Source organism: Lethenteron reissneri, chromosome 56 (genome assembly GCF_015708825.2).
Source record: "Lethenteron reissneri isolate LAM-NWPU_2019-01 chromosome 56, ASM1570882v1, whole genome shotgun sequence".
Classification (NCBI taxonomy): Eukaryota; Metazoa; Chordata; class Hyperoartia; order Petromyzontiformes; family Petromyzontidae; genus Lethenteron; species Lethenteron reissneri.
Genome location: NC_083834.1, coordinates 7,366,215 through 7,379,746, shown reverse-complemented (window position 1 = coordinate 7,379,746; position 13,532 = coordinate 7,366,215). Strand labels below are relative to the sequence as shown.

At 56.4% G+C, this 13,532-nt stretch overlaps 1 protein-coding gene across 1 annotated transcript in view; it reads right to left on the bottom strand.

Annotated features, from left to right (window-relative positions):
- LOC133357034 (collagen alpha-1(II) chain-like) overlaps positions 1–10,353 on the bottom strand; it is a 33,733-nt gene extending 23,380 nt beyond the window's left edge. Inside the window, exons 1-8 of the mRNA XM_061574774.1 lie at positions 10,112–10,353; positions 9,458–9,603; positions 8,674–8,943; positions 7,163–7,207; positions 6,158–6,277; positions 5,139–5,271; positions 4,237–4,333; positions 1,246–2,728 (exon numbers count right to left, since the gene is read on the bottom strand). Of these exons, the coding sequence (XP_061430758.1) occupies positions 1,246–2,728; positions 4,237–4,333; positions 5,139–5,271; positions 6,158–6,277; positions 7,163–7,207; positions 8,674–8,943; positions 9,458–9,603; positions 10,112–10,353 (2,536 nt within the window). The remainder of the gene's footprint in view (positions 1–1,245; positions 2,729–4,236; positions 4,334–5,138; positions 5,272–6,157; positions 6,278–7,162; positions 7,208–8,673; positions 8,944–9,457; positions 9,604–10,111) is intronic.
- Between the last annotated feature and the right edge of the window lie 3,179 nt (positions 10,354–13,532).

Sequence of the window (13,532 nt, the reverse complement as noted above, 5' to 3'; positions counted from 1 at the left end):
TGCATGAGTGGGTGAGTGCATGAGTGGGTGAGTGCATGAGTGGGTGAGTGCATGAGTGGGTGAGTGCATGAGTGGGTGAGTGCATGAGTGGGTGAGTGCATGAGTGGGTGAGTGCATGAGTGGGTGAGTGCATGAGTGGGTGAGTGCATGAGTGGGTGAGTGCATGAGTGGGTGAGTGCATGAGTGGGTGAGCGAGTGTTGGGTGAGCAGGTGAACTCGTAAGAGGTTGAGTGAATGTGTGTGTTCGTTCTTGAGTGAGCATGCGAGTCAGTATATGGGTAAGCGAAGCAGCGAGTGGGTGAGTATGGATAAATAATTGAATGAGTAAACGAGTGAATGAGTGAGTGAGCGAGTGAGTAAAAGAGTGGGTGAGAGTGAGGATAAGCGAGTGAGTTGGCAAATTAGTGTACAGATGGATGGATGAATGAGTGGTTGATTAATTGAGTGAGTGCATATGAGTGATTAATCAGTTAACGTGAGTGAGAAAATAAATAGATGAGCGAACGAGTGAGTTATTCAGTGCGTGACTGATTAAGTGTATTTGTGGTTGATTGGGTCAGTGAGTAAATTAGTGAATGTGTGCATGGGTGGGTTAGTGACTAAGTGGTGGGTGAGTGAGTGAACTTGTCAGAGGTGAAGTGAATGTGCGAGTTAGTTCTTGAGTGATCATGCGAGTCAGTACATGTGTAAGCGAAGAGGTGAGTGGGTGAGTGTATGGATAAATTATTGAATGAGTGAGCGGTTGCGTGTTTTTATGAGCATGTTAGTATGTGGATAGGAAGTGAAAAGGCGAGTGTGTGAGTTGGTGAGTTGATAAGTGAGTGAGTATATGGATGGATGTATTCATGAATGCGCGAGCGAGCGGATGAGTGAATGAGTACGTGAGTGAATGAGTGAGTAAATGAGTGGGAGAGAGGATGAGTGAGTGAGTTGGCAAAGGAGTGTGTGGATGGATGAATGAGTGGTTGAGTGCACGAGTGTATAATAAGTCAACGTGTGAGTTAGTATATGAATGGATGAGCTAATGAGCAAATGAGCGAGTGAGTGAGAAAGCGATTCGGTGTATGGACAGATGAGTGAGTGGGTGAGTGAGCGGGTGAGCGAGCGTGTGAGCGAGCGGGTGAGCGAGCGGGTGAGCGAGCGGGTGAGCGAGCGGGTGAGCGAGCGGGTGAGCTCACGGGGCGAGCTCACGGGGCTGTAACTACACTCTAACGTGACAACCCGTCAAGCGACACGTGGACTGACCGTCGCCCCCCGACGTCCGATCCGCGACCGCTGGGTTTGTCGCAGCAGGGCGGCCGATCCTGGGATCCCCGTGGGGGGGGCCACGCGGATCCCCACCCTCTGCCGGGGGGCCCCTCCCGGCGTCCCCTGCTCGCCGGAGTCCACCGGTACCCCCCGCCGGCTCCGTGCCATCCCGCGCGGGAGCCAGCGACGGTTGCGCGCTCTCTGCTTCGCCGCCACCGCTCCTCTTGCCGCCGCCGTCGCCCCCTCCGTCCTGCTTCCCGGCCGTCGGCCACCGCTGCCTCGCCCTGCCGGGTTTCGTCGTCGGCCGCTTGGCCCGGCGCCGCTCGGCGGGAGGGGCGGCCGCCCCGGCGTCGGCCTCGCTGGGGGCGTCGCTGGCGTAGTCCTGGTCGCCGTCGTCCTCCTCGTCGCGGCTCCTGCCGGCGCCCCACGCCCTCGCGAGCGTCGGCGGCCGGGTCGCCCGAGACTGCGCCCACCCCGGGACCGGCCGCACCTCCCGGGGTGCGGCGGCGACGGCGTCGTCGCACCCCGGCTTCGCGGTCATTGTGGCGTCGGCGGCGGCGGCGTTGTGGCGGGCGCTGACGTCTCCCGGCACGACGGGCACGTGCACGATCCTGTCGTCGAGACGCTTGTACGCGACGGACGCTCCCACGCGGTACGTCTTTTGGCTGCAGTCGCTGTGCTCATGCTCCTCCTTCCCCTCCTTCTCCTCCTCCTCCTCCTCCTCCACCTCATCATCGTCGTCAACGTCATCATCATCGTCGGTGCCTTCGTCACCGCCACCTTGCCGTACGGATTCCGACGCCGCGACTTCCGGCCTCGCGCCGGCAGCCGGCTCGCCGGCGCCATTCCCGCTGCCGGAGGAGCCGCCCTGGTCTAAGTTCCCGTTGACGTCTCTACGCGCCACTCGCTTGGACGCGTCGTCGGGACCGCGGTCGTCGCTCGCGGGCGGAGCGCCGTCCTCCAGCATCGACTCGAAGCGGTTCACCAGCCGCGGCACGCTGCCCTCCCCGCCGACGCCGCCGCCGGGGGACGGCGCCGGAAATCGCTCCAACGCCGTCGACCGGGAGGCCCCGGCTCTTTCGGCGTTCGCGTCCGCCGTGGCCGGGCCGGCGGACGCCGCCGCCGCCGCCGCCGCCCCGCCGGCATTAACGCCGGCGCCGCTTGGCAACCGCGGGATGGCCCCGGCGCCGCCGGAACGCTGGCTCAGCAGCCGGAGCTTCTGCCCCACGCGGCTCACGCCCTGCACCTCCGGCAGGGCTCGGCGGCCCTGCGTCCTCGCCGCCGGCGCCGGCCCCGCTCCGGCCGGCGACAGCCGCGGGGCCCGCGGGCACCGTCTGGAGGGACCGGGCCCCCGCGCCGGGGAGGAGAAGGCGGCGGCGGTGGCGGCGGTGCCGTGGCGGGCGCGGGCGAATCGCTGGGTGCCCTCTCCTTTCTTCAGAAACGATTTGGTGGTGTGGACCGGCGCCTCGACTGAGTGGGCCTGTGGCGACGGGAGGGGCGGGGGGGGAGGGGGTGCCAGGGCCCGAGGGCAGGAGGGGATGGAGGGACGAGGGGATGAGGACGAGGGAGGATGGAAGGGGATGCGGGGATGAGATTGGAGAAGTTTGGGGGGCGGTGGGGGGAGAGATTCCAGAGAGGAGGGGATGAGGAGAGGGGACGGGGGAGAGGGGAGGGGATGGCAGCAGCGTTGTGCGAGGGTCACGACTCGGCGCTGTCACATGCGCACAACTGCGTGGCCATGTGACCACTCCGCTCCCTCTGGCATGCATACACATACACACACAAAGACAAAGATCCCCCTTATTGCCTGAACAGACTGTAGGGGCAAGTGCTGTTAGCGAGGAGCACCTATGAAGGCCGGCACAGTACACGAGGGGGTGGGTGGCCAGCACCACGCCCGACCGCCTTTGTCTCCCCAGTGGCGATGTTTACACACTGCACGAGGTACTCATTTGAGGCTGAGTCGAGCTAGGTGAGGCCAAGGACCGTTTCAAATAATCGTCATTGGTGTTCGCCGTGAGCGGCAATCCAACTCGGGTCGCCGGGTTCATCGCGCAGCGTGCTAACTGCTACAACACCGCTCCCCACACACACACGCACAACAAAGGCAAAGATAAAGATCCCCCGTATAGCCTTAACAGACTGTTGGGGCAAGTGCTGTTAGTGAGCACCTATGAAGGCCGGCACGGCACACGAGGGGGTGGGTGGCCAACACCACGCCCGGCCGCCTTTGTCTCCCTAGTGGCGATGTTTACACATCGCACCAGGTACTCATTTGAGGCTGAGTCGACCTAGGGGAGGCCCAGGACCGGTTCAGATAATCGTCACTGATGGTGTTGGCCGTGAGCGAGAATCGAACCCGGGTCGCCAGGTTCATAGCGCAGCGCACTAACCGCTACACTACCGCTCCCCACACACACACGCACGGACACACACACACAGACACACGCACACACACATGGACACACACACACACGGGTGACACACACGCTCGCTGACTGTGTGCGTGTGCACGAATACATGGGAAGCGGCAGTGGAGTGATTAGCGCGCTGCGCTACGAACCTGGAAACGCGAGTTCGATTCCCGCTCACAGCCAACACGGGCGACAAATACCTTGGACCGGTGCTGGGCCTGCCCTAGGTTGACTCAGCCATAAATGCGTAAACAGCAGCATTGGGGAGACAAGGGTGGCTGGATGCGTTTCTGGCCACCCCACCCCCTCGTGTGGCTTTGTGGCCTTCATATGTTCTGGCAAACAGCACTTGCCACGGCAGTCTGTTAAGGGTATACGGGGGATCTTTGTGTGTGGTTGTGCGCGTGTACGATGTGTGCGTGCACGTGTACAATGTGTGCGTGCGCGCGTGTGTGTGTCCATGTGCGATGTGCGTGCGTGCATGTACGATGTGTATGTGTGTACGATGCGTGTGTGTGTGTGTATGATGCGTGTGTGTGTGCGTGTGTGTGCGCGTGTGTGCGTGTGTGCGTGCCTTGTGAGCTGCTCCGCGCGCCTCCTGCAACTTGAGCTGCTCCTCCACAAACTCCTCAAACGTCGTTCTCCTCCCCACCACCCCCGGACGGATCGGCCTGAGCACAACACCAGCAGGAGCAGCTTCACCGCAGCATTCACCATCCCCTCCGCTACCGTCACCACATTCACCACCACCACATTCACCACCCCCACCGCTAACGTCACCACCACCACCACCACCACATTCACCATCCCCACCGCTACCGTCACCACCACCACGTTCACCACATTCACCACCCCCACCGCTACCGTCACCACATTCACCACCACCACATTCACCACCCCCACGGCTAACGTCACCACCACCACCACCACCACATTCACCATCCCCACCGCTAACGTCACCACGACCACATTCACCACATTCACCACCCCCACCGCTACCGTCACCACATTCACCACCACCACATTCACCACCTCCACCGCTACCGTCACCACCACCACATTCACCACATTCACCACACCCACCGCTACCGTCACCACATTCACCACCACCACATTCACCACTAGCACCACCGTCACCGCCACTATCAGCACCGCCACCATCACCGCCAGCGAAGCGCCGCCACTCCACCCCCCGCGAGCTCTCGCGAGCCCCCCTAGAGGGGGCGCTTGCTCCTCGTCATCGTGGATGAGGAGGAAGTACCCACAATGGACCCCACCGTGCGCGACCTGCCGATCGACTGCGGCGTCAGCGCGTACACCGCCGCTGGGGCGGACAAAGGCCACGTGGGGGAGAAGCAGGAGGAGAGGGGGATTTTTTAAAAAAACTTGCCAACGTTACAAATGCCGTGGCCGGGAGATCGAAACGGCTGACCATTATACCGGCCAGTAAGCGGACAGGATTGAAGTACAACGGACCTGTCCTCCGCGTAGGGGGGAGGCTTCTGTGCGGCCGAGCGTTGCTCCTGTGCCTCCCCGTGCCGTCCCCGCCGCCAGGGCCGCTCCTGGGCCACGCCGCTCGCACGCGCGTCGTCCTCTGGGATGCTCTCGTCTGAAACCCGCGTGACATGCGCACGCACGCACACACGCATACATACACACACACGGACATACACACGCACACAACGCACACACACGCACACACACGCACACACACGCACACATACACACAACGCACACACATGCACACACACGCAAATGTGCACACACGCACACAACGCACACACACACGCACACATACACACACACGGACATGCAGACGCATACACGCACACACGCGCACACGCACACACGCGCACACACAGCGGCAAAGATCTCCGTTTAGCAAAGCGCTGTGAGCGAGTACCTATAAATGCCGGCATGGCACATGAAATGATGGGTGGCCATCACCACACGCACACAATGTCAAAGACCTCCCGTATAGCCTTAACAGATTGTTGGGGCAAGTGCTGTTAGCGAGCACCTATGAAGGCTGACACGGCGCACGAGGGGTTGGGTGGCCAGCACCACACCCGGCCGCCTTTGTCTCCCGACTGGTGATGATTACACACCGCACCAGGTACTCATATGAGGCTGAGTGAACCTAAGCGAGGCCCGGGACCGGTTCAGATAATCGTCACTGGCGTTGGTGGCCGTGAGCGTGAAACAAACTCGGCTCGCCGGGTTCGTAGCGCAGCCGTGCTAACCGCTGCACCACCGCTCCCCCAACACACAACAACACCACTGGCCATTCGCCACTAAGTGGCGGTGACGTCACCACGGTGCCTGTGCCGGGCCAGGTGCACCTCGAGAGGCCACCACGTGAAGCGTCGAAGGCTCGCTGCTGGCAGGAGGAGGTCACGGGGACAGACCCAGGTGCCACGGGTTGCCTGGCAGGCGGATACACCGCCCGTGCCCCCTACGACACGGACGGCGGGAGGCGTGCGCGCCCCGTTTACCGAGCGTCGTGTCGGCGTCTTCGGCGTGGGCACGGGCGGCGCCGTGGGTCGCCGGGCGCCACTCGTTCCGGTCGCTGGACGACGCCGAGCCCACCGAGGCCGCTCCCCTCTCGCCGTCGCCTACGGAGACAAAGACGAAGATTCTCCCGTGAGGCCTCGACAAGACCGTTGGGGCCACACACACGGAGGAGGAGGGAGGAGGAGGGAGGATGATTGGTGTGACAGGGGGAGACATTTAGACACTGGCGGAGAGACGTGGGGACACGCAGCAGGACATGGGGACATGGAGACGGAAGGCATCGGGACAAAAGGGGAGACATGGAGACATGGAGGAGGAGACACGCAGGGAGGAGAGGGGAGACAGCGAGAGGGATAGGGACAAAGGGGAGACATGGGGACACAGAGGGACATTGAGACACGGAGACAGGGGATGGGCAAGAGTGATGGGGAAAGTGAGCGTGAGGTGAGGGTCATGCAGAGGTCAAGCTGGGGTCGTGGTGAGGCACGTGGCGATCGCGTTGAGAGACGCAGCGATGAGCGTGAAAAACGATGGTTGCGGTGAGCAAAGTGATTAGGCCGCGGAGGGATGTGGCGAGGGGTGATGATGGGGGGTTTGGTGATGGGTGACGAGGAACGCGGCGGGGTTGTGGTGAGGATTGTGGCGATGGATACGGTAAACTCGTGGTGAGGGTTGTGGTGAGGGTTGTGGTGAGGGTCGTGGTGAGGGTTGTGGTGAGGGTTGTGGTAAGGTATGTGGTGAGGGTCGTGGTGAGGGTTGTGGTGAGGGTTGTGGTGAGGGTTGTGGTAAGGTATGTGGGGAGGGTTGTGGTGAGGGTTGTGGTGAGGGTTGTGGTGAGGGTTGTGGTGAGGATTGTGGCGATGGATGCGGTAAACTCGTGGTGAGGGCTGTGGTGAGGGCTGTGGTGAGAGTCGTGGCCAGGGTTGTGGTGAGGGTTGTGGTGAGGGTTGTGGTGAGGGTTGTGGTGAGGGTTGTGGCGAGGTTACCGTCAGCCTGGGAGGACAGGTACTTGAGGGCCCACCAGGACAACTCTGTGAGACACGCGGATGGCAACGTCGTGACATCGCCAGCAGCGGAATTGACTAAACGGGCTGCACGATAAAAGTTCCAGACACTGGATAACGATAACCGGCATTCACCGGACGTACCAGAGATGGCAATGGTAAAGTTTATAGGATCTGGTATCCAGTATTGAGATCTGGTTTCAGGATCCACTTTGCCAAATCCGTGATTTCGTCACGAGATCCGAGCAACTTTTTGGTTTTCCCCTCGCGAATTTCTGGAGCGAGGGCATCATGCAGATTCAAGGGACCCTGCATCGGTTCACTCCGTGTAACACTCCAATTAGCACGGTTGGCTACGGACGATGTGAAAGAAGTTCAACGTAGAATACGTAACATGTCTGATGATGCAAACAAAGGGTAAAAAAACAATTATCATATTTTGCTACTGGCAAAGGAGGTTCCGATGGTGTAAATGCTTACCCCCGAGCTCTCATACTCTGATGGTGCATTGTCTTTGAGTTGTGCGCCTTTTGGCGTCATCTGGTCCAACACCATGTGAGACTAGGCTCTAAGAAAAGCTGTCTCGGGTGTGGACCAATCAATTTCAAGGACAGTGCATACATTATCAGAGTTGTGTTTTTTGTTTGCATTCCGACCGCAGGTATTGTGGTCAATGCAATCATAACTCCTTATAAAAAAAGGTATCAGTTTTGTTGCCAAATAAAAGGGTAAAAAGACAATGATCATGTCTGATGATATTTATGATGGCGTTAGAAGGTCTTATCTAGTGATATCTAGGGATATTTTTAAAAAATGCTTTCCAAGGAAAGTTAAAAGCGTGAAGGCATTATGAGCTCTGTCTGTCCAGGTGGATCAGCGGTGGAGTCCAAATCCTTGTTGGCAATTGAACTCAACCCATCATCCATTTGGGGGGTCGATAAAATTAAAAACCACTTCGTGGAGAGGTCCACGGTGATTATCCTATGGTTGGAATTGCCGTAACAACACTACGTGCCGTCCGCTTCACTCGATGATGGCGGTGATGTCGGTGATGGTGGTGATGGTGGCGCACCACAACACTACGCGCCGTCTGCTTCACTCGGTGGACGTTAAAGATCCCGCGGCGTAATTCGCAGGAGTAGGCCATTGTGTGCCGGCGTCAGGGTCCAAGTTTACCAAGTTAATAAAATAAAAAAATCCACCGCAAATTACTTCGATTGGGATTATACACACACACACAACCACGGCAGCAGCAATCGTTGCCCCCTCCTGGCAGGCTCGTGCCCCAGGTCACTCTTGCTAATGCGACTCCCATCCTGGTTCCACGAACAAAAACTTGAAAGAATTCGGGACGAAACACCCAAAGGCAACTGGGCAACTTTGCTGAGACACATTCGATGACTTTCTGCTTTCAGGAGCCCGGCGCACGACGCCAGATCGAGATCTGGTATCTGTCGTCACGCCTGCCACTTGGCGCTAGCGCACGGACTCACCCGGAGTGCGGTTGGCGCTGGTGCCGCTGCTGATGCTGGCGTTCTCAGAGTGCGCTCCTGCGGGAAGGCCGAATGGTGGCGTGGTCGACGTGGATAACACCTGCTGCTGCTGCTGCTGTAACTGCTGCTGCTGCTGCTGCTGCATCATCGTGGGAAGGTGGGCACCAGCTGCCGCGAGTAGGCTGAAGGGGTTGAACTGGGGCATCGCCGTGGAGAAGGCCAGCGATGTGAGGTCGGAGGGAAATCCGACGGGAAATGAGACCGGGAAACCTGCAATGCAATGGACAGTGGGATTACAAAGTGGATTAATACTGTGTCAGTGCAGGAGTGATCTCATTGGTGATGTTTGTGATGTCGGTTGTGTTGTCGGTGGTGATGTCGGTAAGAGTGGTTGTAATGTCAGTGACAATGGTGATGTTGGTTGTGATGTCGGTGGTGATGTCGGTAAGAGTGGTTGTAATATCAGTGACAGTGGTGATGTCGGTTGTGATGTCGGTGGTGATGTCGGTAAGAGTGGTTGTAATATCAGTGACAATGGTGATGTCGGATCTACGATGTTGATGGTGACAATGTCCGTGATTTCGGTGGCGATGTCGGTGACGTTGGTGTTGATGTCAGTAACGGTGGCGGTGATATCGGCGGAACTGGCGATGTCGGTGATACAAAGTCGATGTTGATGATGATGATGATGTCGATGACAGCGATGATGTCGCTGATGATGTCAGTGATGTCGGTGATGATGTCGCTGATGATGTCGCTGATGATGTCCGCGATGGTGGCGCACCACTGCCAGGGCGAGCAAAGGCTGAGGACAGCAGTCCCAGAATTCTCTGCTGCTGCTGCTGCTCATTCTGCAATCGCAGCAGTTGCTCCACCTGCTGCTGCTGCTGCTGCCTCTGAGCCGCATCCTGATGCCCCGTCCTGCCACATCTGCAGCAGTACACACACACACTGGACACGTGGACACACAGATATATACACAAAGACAACAAAAATCCCTCGTATAGCCGTAACAGACTGTTGGGGCAAGTGCTGTTAGCGAGCACGTGACACACAAAGATCCCCCGTATAGCGTTTATAGACTGTAGGGGCAAGTGCTGTTAGCGAGCACCTATAAAGGCTGGCACGGCACACGAGGGGGTGGGTGGCCAACACCACGCCCGGCCGCCTTTGTCTCCCTAGTGGCGATGTTTACACATCGCACCAGGTACTCATTTGAGGCTGAGTCGACCTTGGGGAGGCCCAGGACCGGTTCAGATAATCGTCACTGGTGTTGGCCGTGAGCGGGAATCGAACTCGGGTCACCAGGTTCGTAGCGCAGCGCACTAACCGCTACACTACCGCTCCCCACACACACACATATACACACACATATACAGACACACATATACAGACACACACACACACTCACGCACACACACACCCACGTCCCACCTGCTGCTGCTCCTGCAGCAGGCCCTGCAGGAACGACGCCTGCGCCCCGGTTGGCACCGGCGTTCCCGCGCTCTCTCCGCCCCCTCCACCACCTCCTCCTCCTCTCCCCTGTCTGGCCAGCACGGCCTGTGGCTCCTCCGCCCTCATCGCAGCGGCAGTCGCCCCTTGCTCTGGGAGGCGAGGGCCCAGCGGCGCGGACGGAGGCCCCCGGGCACCCTGTGCCTCTGGGAGGCCACGCTCACCCATGCACGCGTGAGCCCATCACCCACGTCACCTGCGCGGCTGGGCTCCCGGGCATCACCTGGCCCGGCCTGGTAAGGGGCGGACGGGTTGAGAGGTTGACCAATGAGCTCGTGAATGTATGCGGCACGTACGTTGAACTTCTTTCGTGGACAATCGGAGGTGCGGGGGAAGGACAACAAACTAAACACAAATGCAGTTCGAAAGAAATTAGTTTGTCAATCTAGATGATGATGATGATTTAAAAGTGCATAGCTCCCAGCGGCTTCCTAATATCGTAAGGAAAGAGCGTTCCAGACGGCCGCAGAAGCACATCTGAAAGCGCCGCGCGATGCAGGTGACCGTCTTTGTTCAATGGCCGAGCCAAAATTCGCTGCTGCGAGGATGACCGGAGCTCACGCGATGACGATTTATGCTCCTTGACGAGCTCAGAAAATCATCGCGGTTCGTTTGCGGCAAGCACTTTGTGCGTAATCAGCACGACCTTGCGATGCATTCGTTCAGCAAGCGGAAGCCAAAAGCCGCTCAGCAAGTAATTCTAGATTTGAAGCTTTCGTGACTTCAAGGATTCATATTCTTAGGTTTTTTCTGTAAAGTCACGTAGGTAAAACATCAAAATTAATAAAAAATAAAATAAAATAAAGATCACGACGTTTCGGAGGCAACACAAGTCTCCGTCATTAGGTGGGCCCGTCACAGCCAGATTAGCTGCATCAAGTGATTTTGATGTTTTACCTACGTGACTTTACCGAAAAAACCTATGAATATGCTCAGCAAGTACTTGGACGGATATGGTCAGATCTTGCGGTGCCCGTCACGATGCGTGCCAGTCAATGTTGTACACACCGCAGCTTCAAATGGCACAGTGCATAAGTGTCTCTACGGGGCCGTCCATAAATGACGTCACGCACCTAGGGGGGTGGTGGGTCAGACATTTGTGACGATGTGTAACGAGGGGGGGGTGGGTGTTTGAGAAATGTGACGTCACGTCAAAATGCGCAACTTTGAATAAATATAGACAACGCGTTCTACTTAATTAAATAGACGTTTAAATAAATGTTTACTCCTACAACATCAGAGTGCAGCGCCACATTAAATACGCACTACAATGACAATAGTTTAAAGCGATTTGAAGCATGTTTTATTTGGGGGGGGGGGGGGCAGAGCTTTGTGACGTCATATTTGAGGGGGGGGGGGTCTGACTTTTTGTGACGCCGTGTGATGATGGGGGTGGGGGGCTGAAAAATCGCCCAAAATCGCGTGACGTCATTTATGGACGGCCCCGTAGAGTACACAGGTAGTCATTTGATCCTCATCGGGGTTCGATTAATCTTCACAACGTTGTGTTTGTCAATTCACAGACCTGTCAAGCCATACGGTTTACCGCATATTCTTGTACAGGGGAATTGAGTTTTTCGGATCCACGCGGCGTACAATACTGGTGGTCAAAATGCAAACTAAAAACACACTCTGATAAGATATTACCATTGTCCTTAAAACTGATTGGTCCACACCAGAGATGGCTTTCTTTTGAGCCTCGTCTCAATTGGTGCTAGAACAGAGGGTGCTAAAAGGCGTACAGCTCAAAGACGATGCACTATCAAAGTAATGAGAGCTGGGGGTGAGCATCTACATCATTAGACCTCCTTTACCAGCAAAAAGGGGAAACCCCCTATTATTATATTTTAGTACTGGCAAAGGAGGTCTAATGCTGTAGTATCTATTTGGTCTTTTAACATCTGAACACCTATTTTATTGCCATAAAGGGTTAAAACCCATTCGTGTGTTTCACACCTTAAAATCAACATAACCTCCCAGAACATCTGTGAAACGAGTGATTCGCCTGAGTAGTAGAAGTAGTAGTATCTACTGCGTGTAATAATCACCTCCCGAGAGGAGATGGAGCGATGAAATCGGCTCGCGTGCAGCAGGCGCCGGGGTGGATTTTGACATCGGGGTGAACCGAGTGGATTGATCATGGCGGTTGATGATCAATGATGATGATACTCTTAGTTCTTTCGGTAAAGTCACGTAGGTAAAAAATGAAATTAAAATTAATAAAAAATAAAACAATAAAAATCACGATGTTTCGGAGGCAACACAAGTCTCCGTCATCAAGTGGGGCCGTCACAGCCAGATTTGCTGCATCAAGTGAGGGAGGGATTCGAGATGTAAGCTCTTAAGAGCCTACATGCAGCAAATCTGGCTGTCCGGTCCCACCTGATGACGGAGACTTGTGTTGCCTCCGAAACGTCGTGATTTTTATTGTTTTATTTTTATTAATTTTAATTTCATTTTTTACCTACGTGACTTTACCGAAAGAACTAAAAGTATGAATCCTTGCAGTCACGAAAGCTTCAAATCTAGAATTAGATGATGATGATTAACTCACCTGCACAGGCTATGGTGGGGTCATTGAGTCCCTCTGGACTCCATGCAGAGTAAGGTCACCCGCAGCGGAGTGGCTTCACACGTTCTCGCTTCAGTCACGGAATCCAGGTGGTGAGGGTACAGGTGAGAGGGAGAGTACAGGTGAGAGGAAATACAGGGGAGAGAGAGGGAGTACAGGTGAGAGTGAGGGAGTACAGGTGAGAGTGTGTACAGGTGAGAGGGAATACAGGTGATAGATACAGGGGAGAGAGAGTACAGGTGAGAGAGGGGGTACAGGTGAGAGAGAGGGGGTACAAGTGAGAGGGGTTACGGGTGAGAGTGAGTACAGGTGAGAGTGTGTACAGGTGAGGGTGTGTACAGGTGAGGGTGCGTACAGGTGAGAGAGAGGGGGTACAGGTGAGAGGGGTTACGGGTGAGAGTGAGTACGGGTGAGGGTGTGTACAGGTGAGGGTGTGTACAGGTGAGGGTGTGTACAGGTGAGGGTGTGTACAGGTGAGGGTGTGTACAGGTGAGGGTGTGTACAGGTGAGAGGGGGACGGGTGAGAGGGGTTACGGGTGAGAGTGAGTACAGGTGAGAGTGTGTACAGGTGAGGGTGTGTACAGGTGAGGGTGTGTACAGGTGAGAGTGTGTACAGGTGCGAGTGAGTGTGTACAGGTGAGAGAGAGGGGGTACAGGTGAGGGTGAGTACAGGTGAGAGAGAGGGGTGGTACAAGTGAGAGAGATAATTCAGGTGAGAGTGTGTTTGGATGAGATTCGGGACAGTACAGATACAGTCCACGTGAAGAGGCCACTG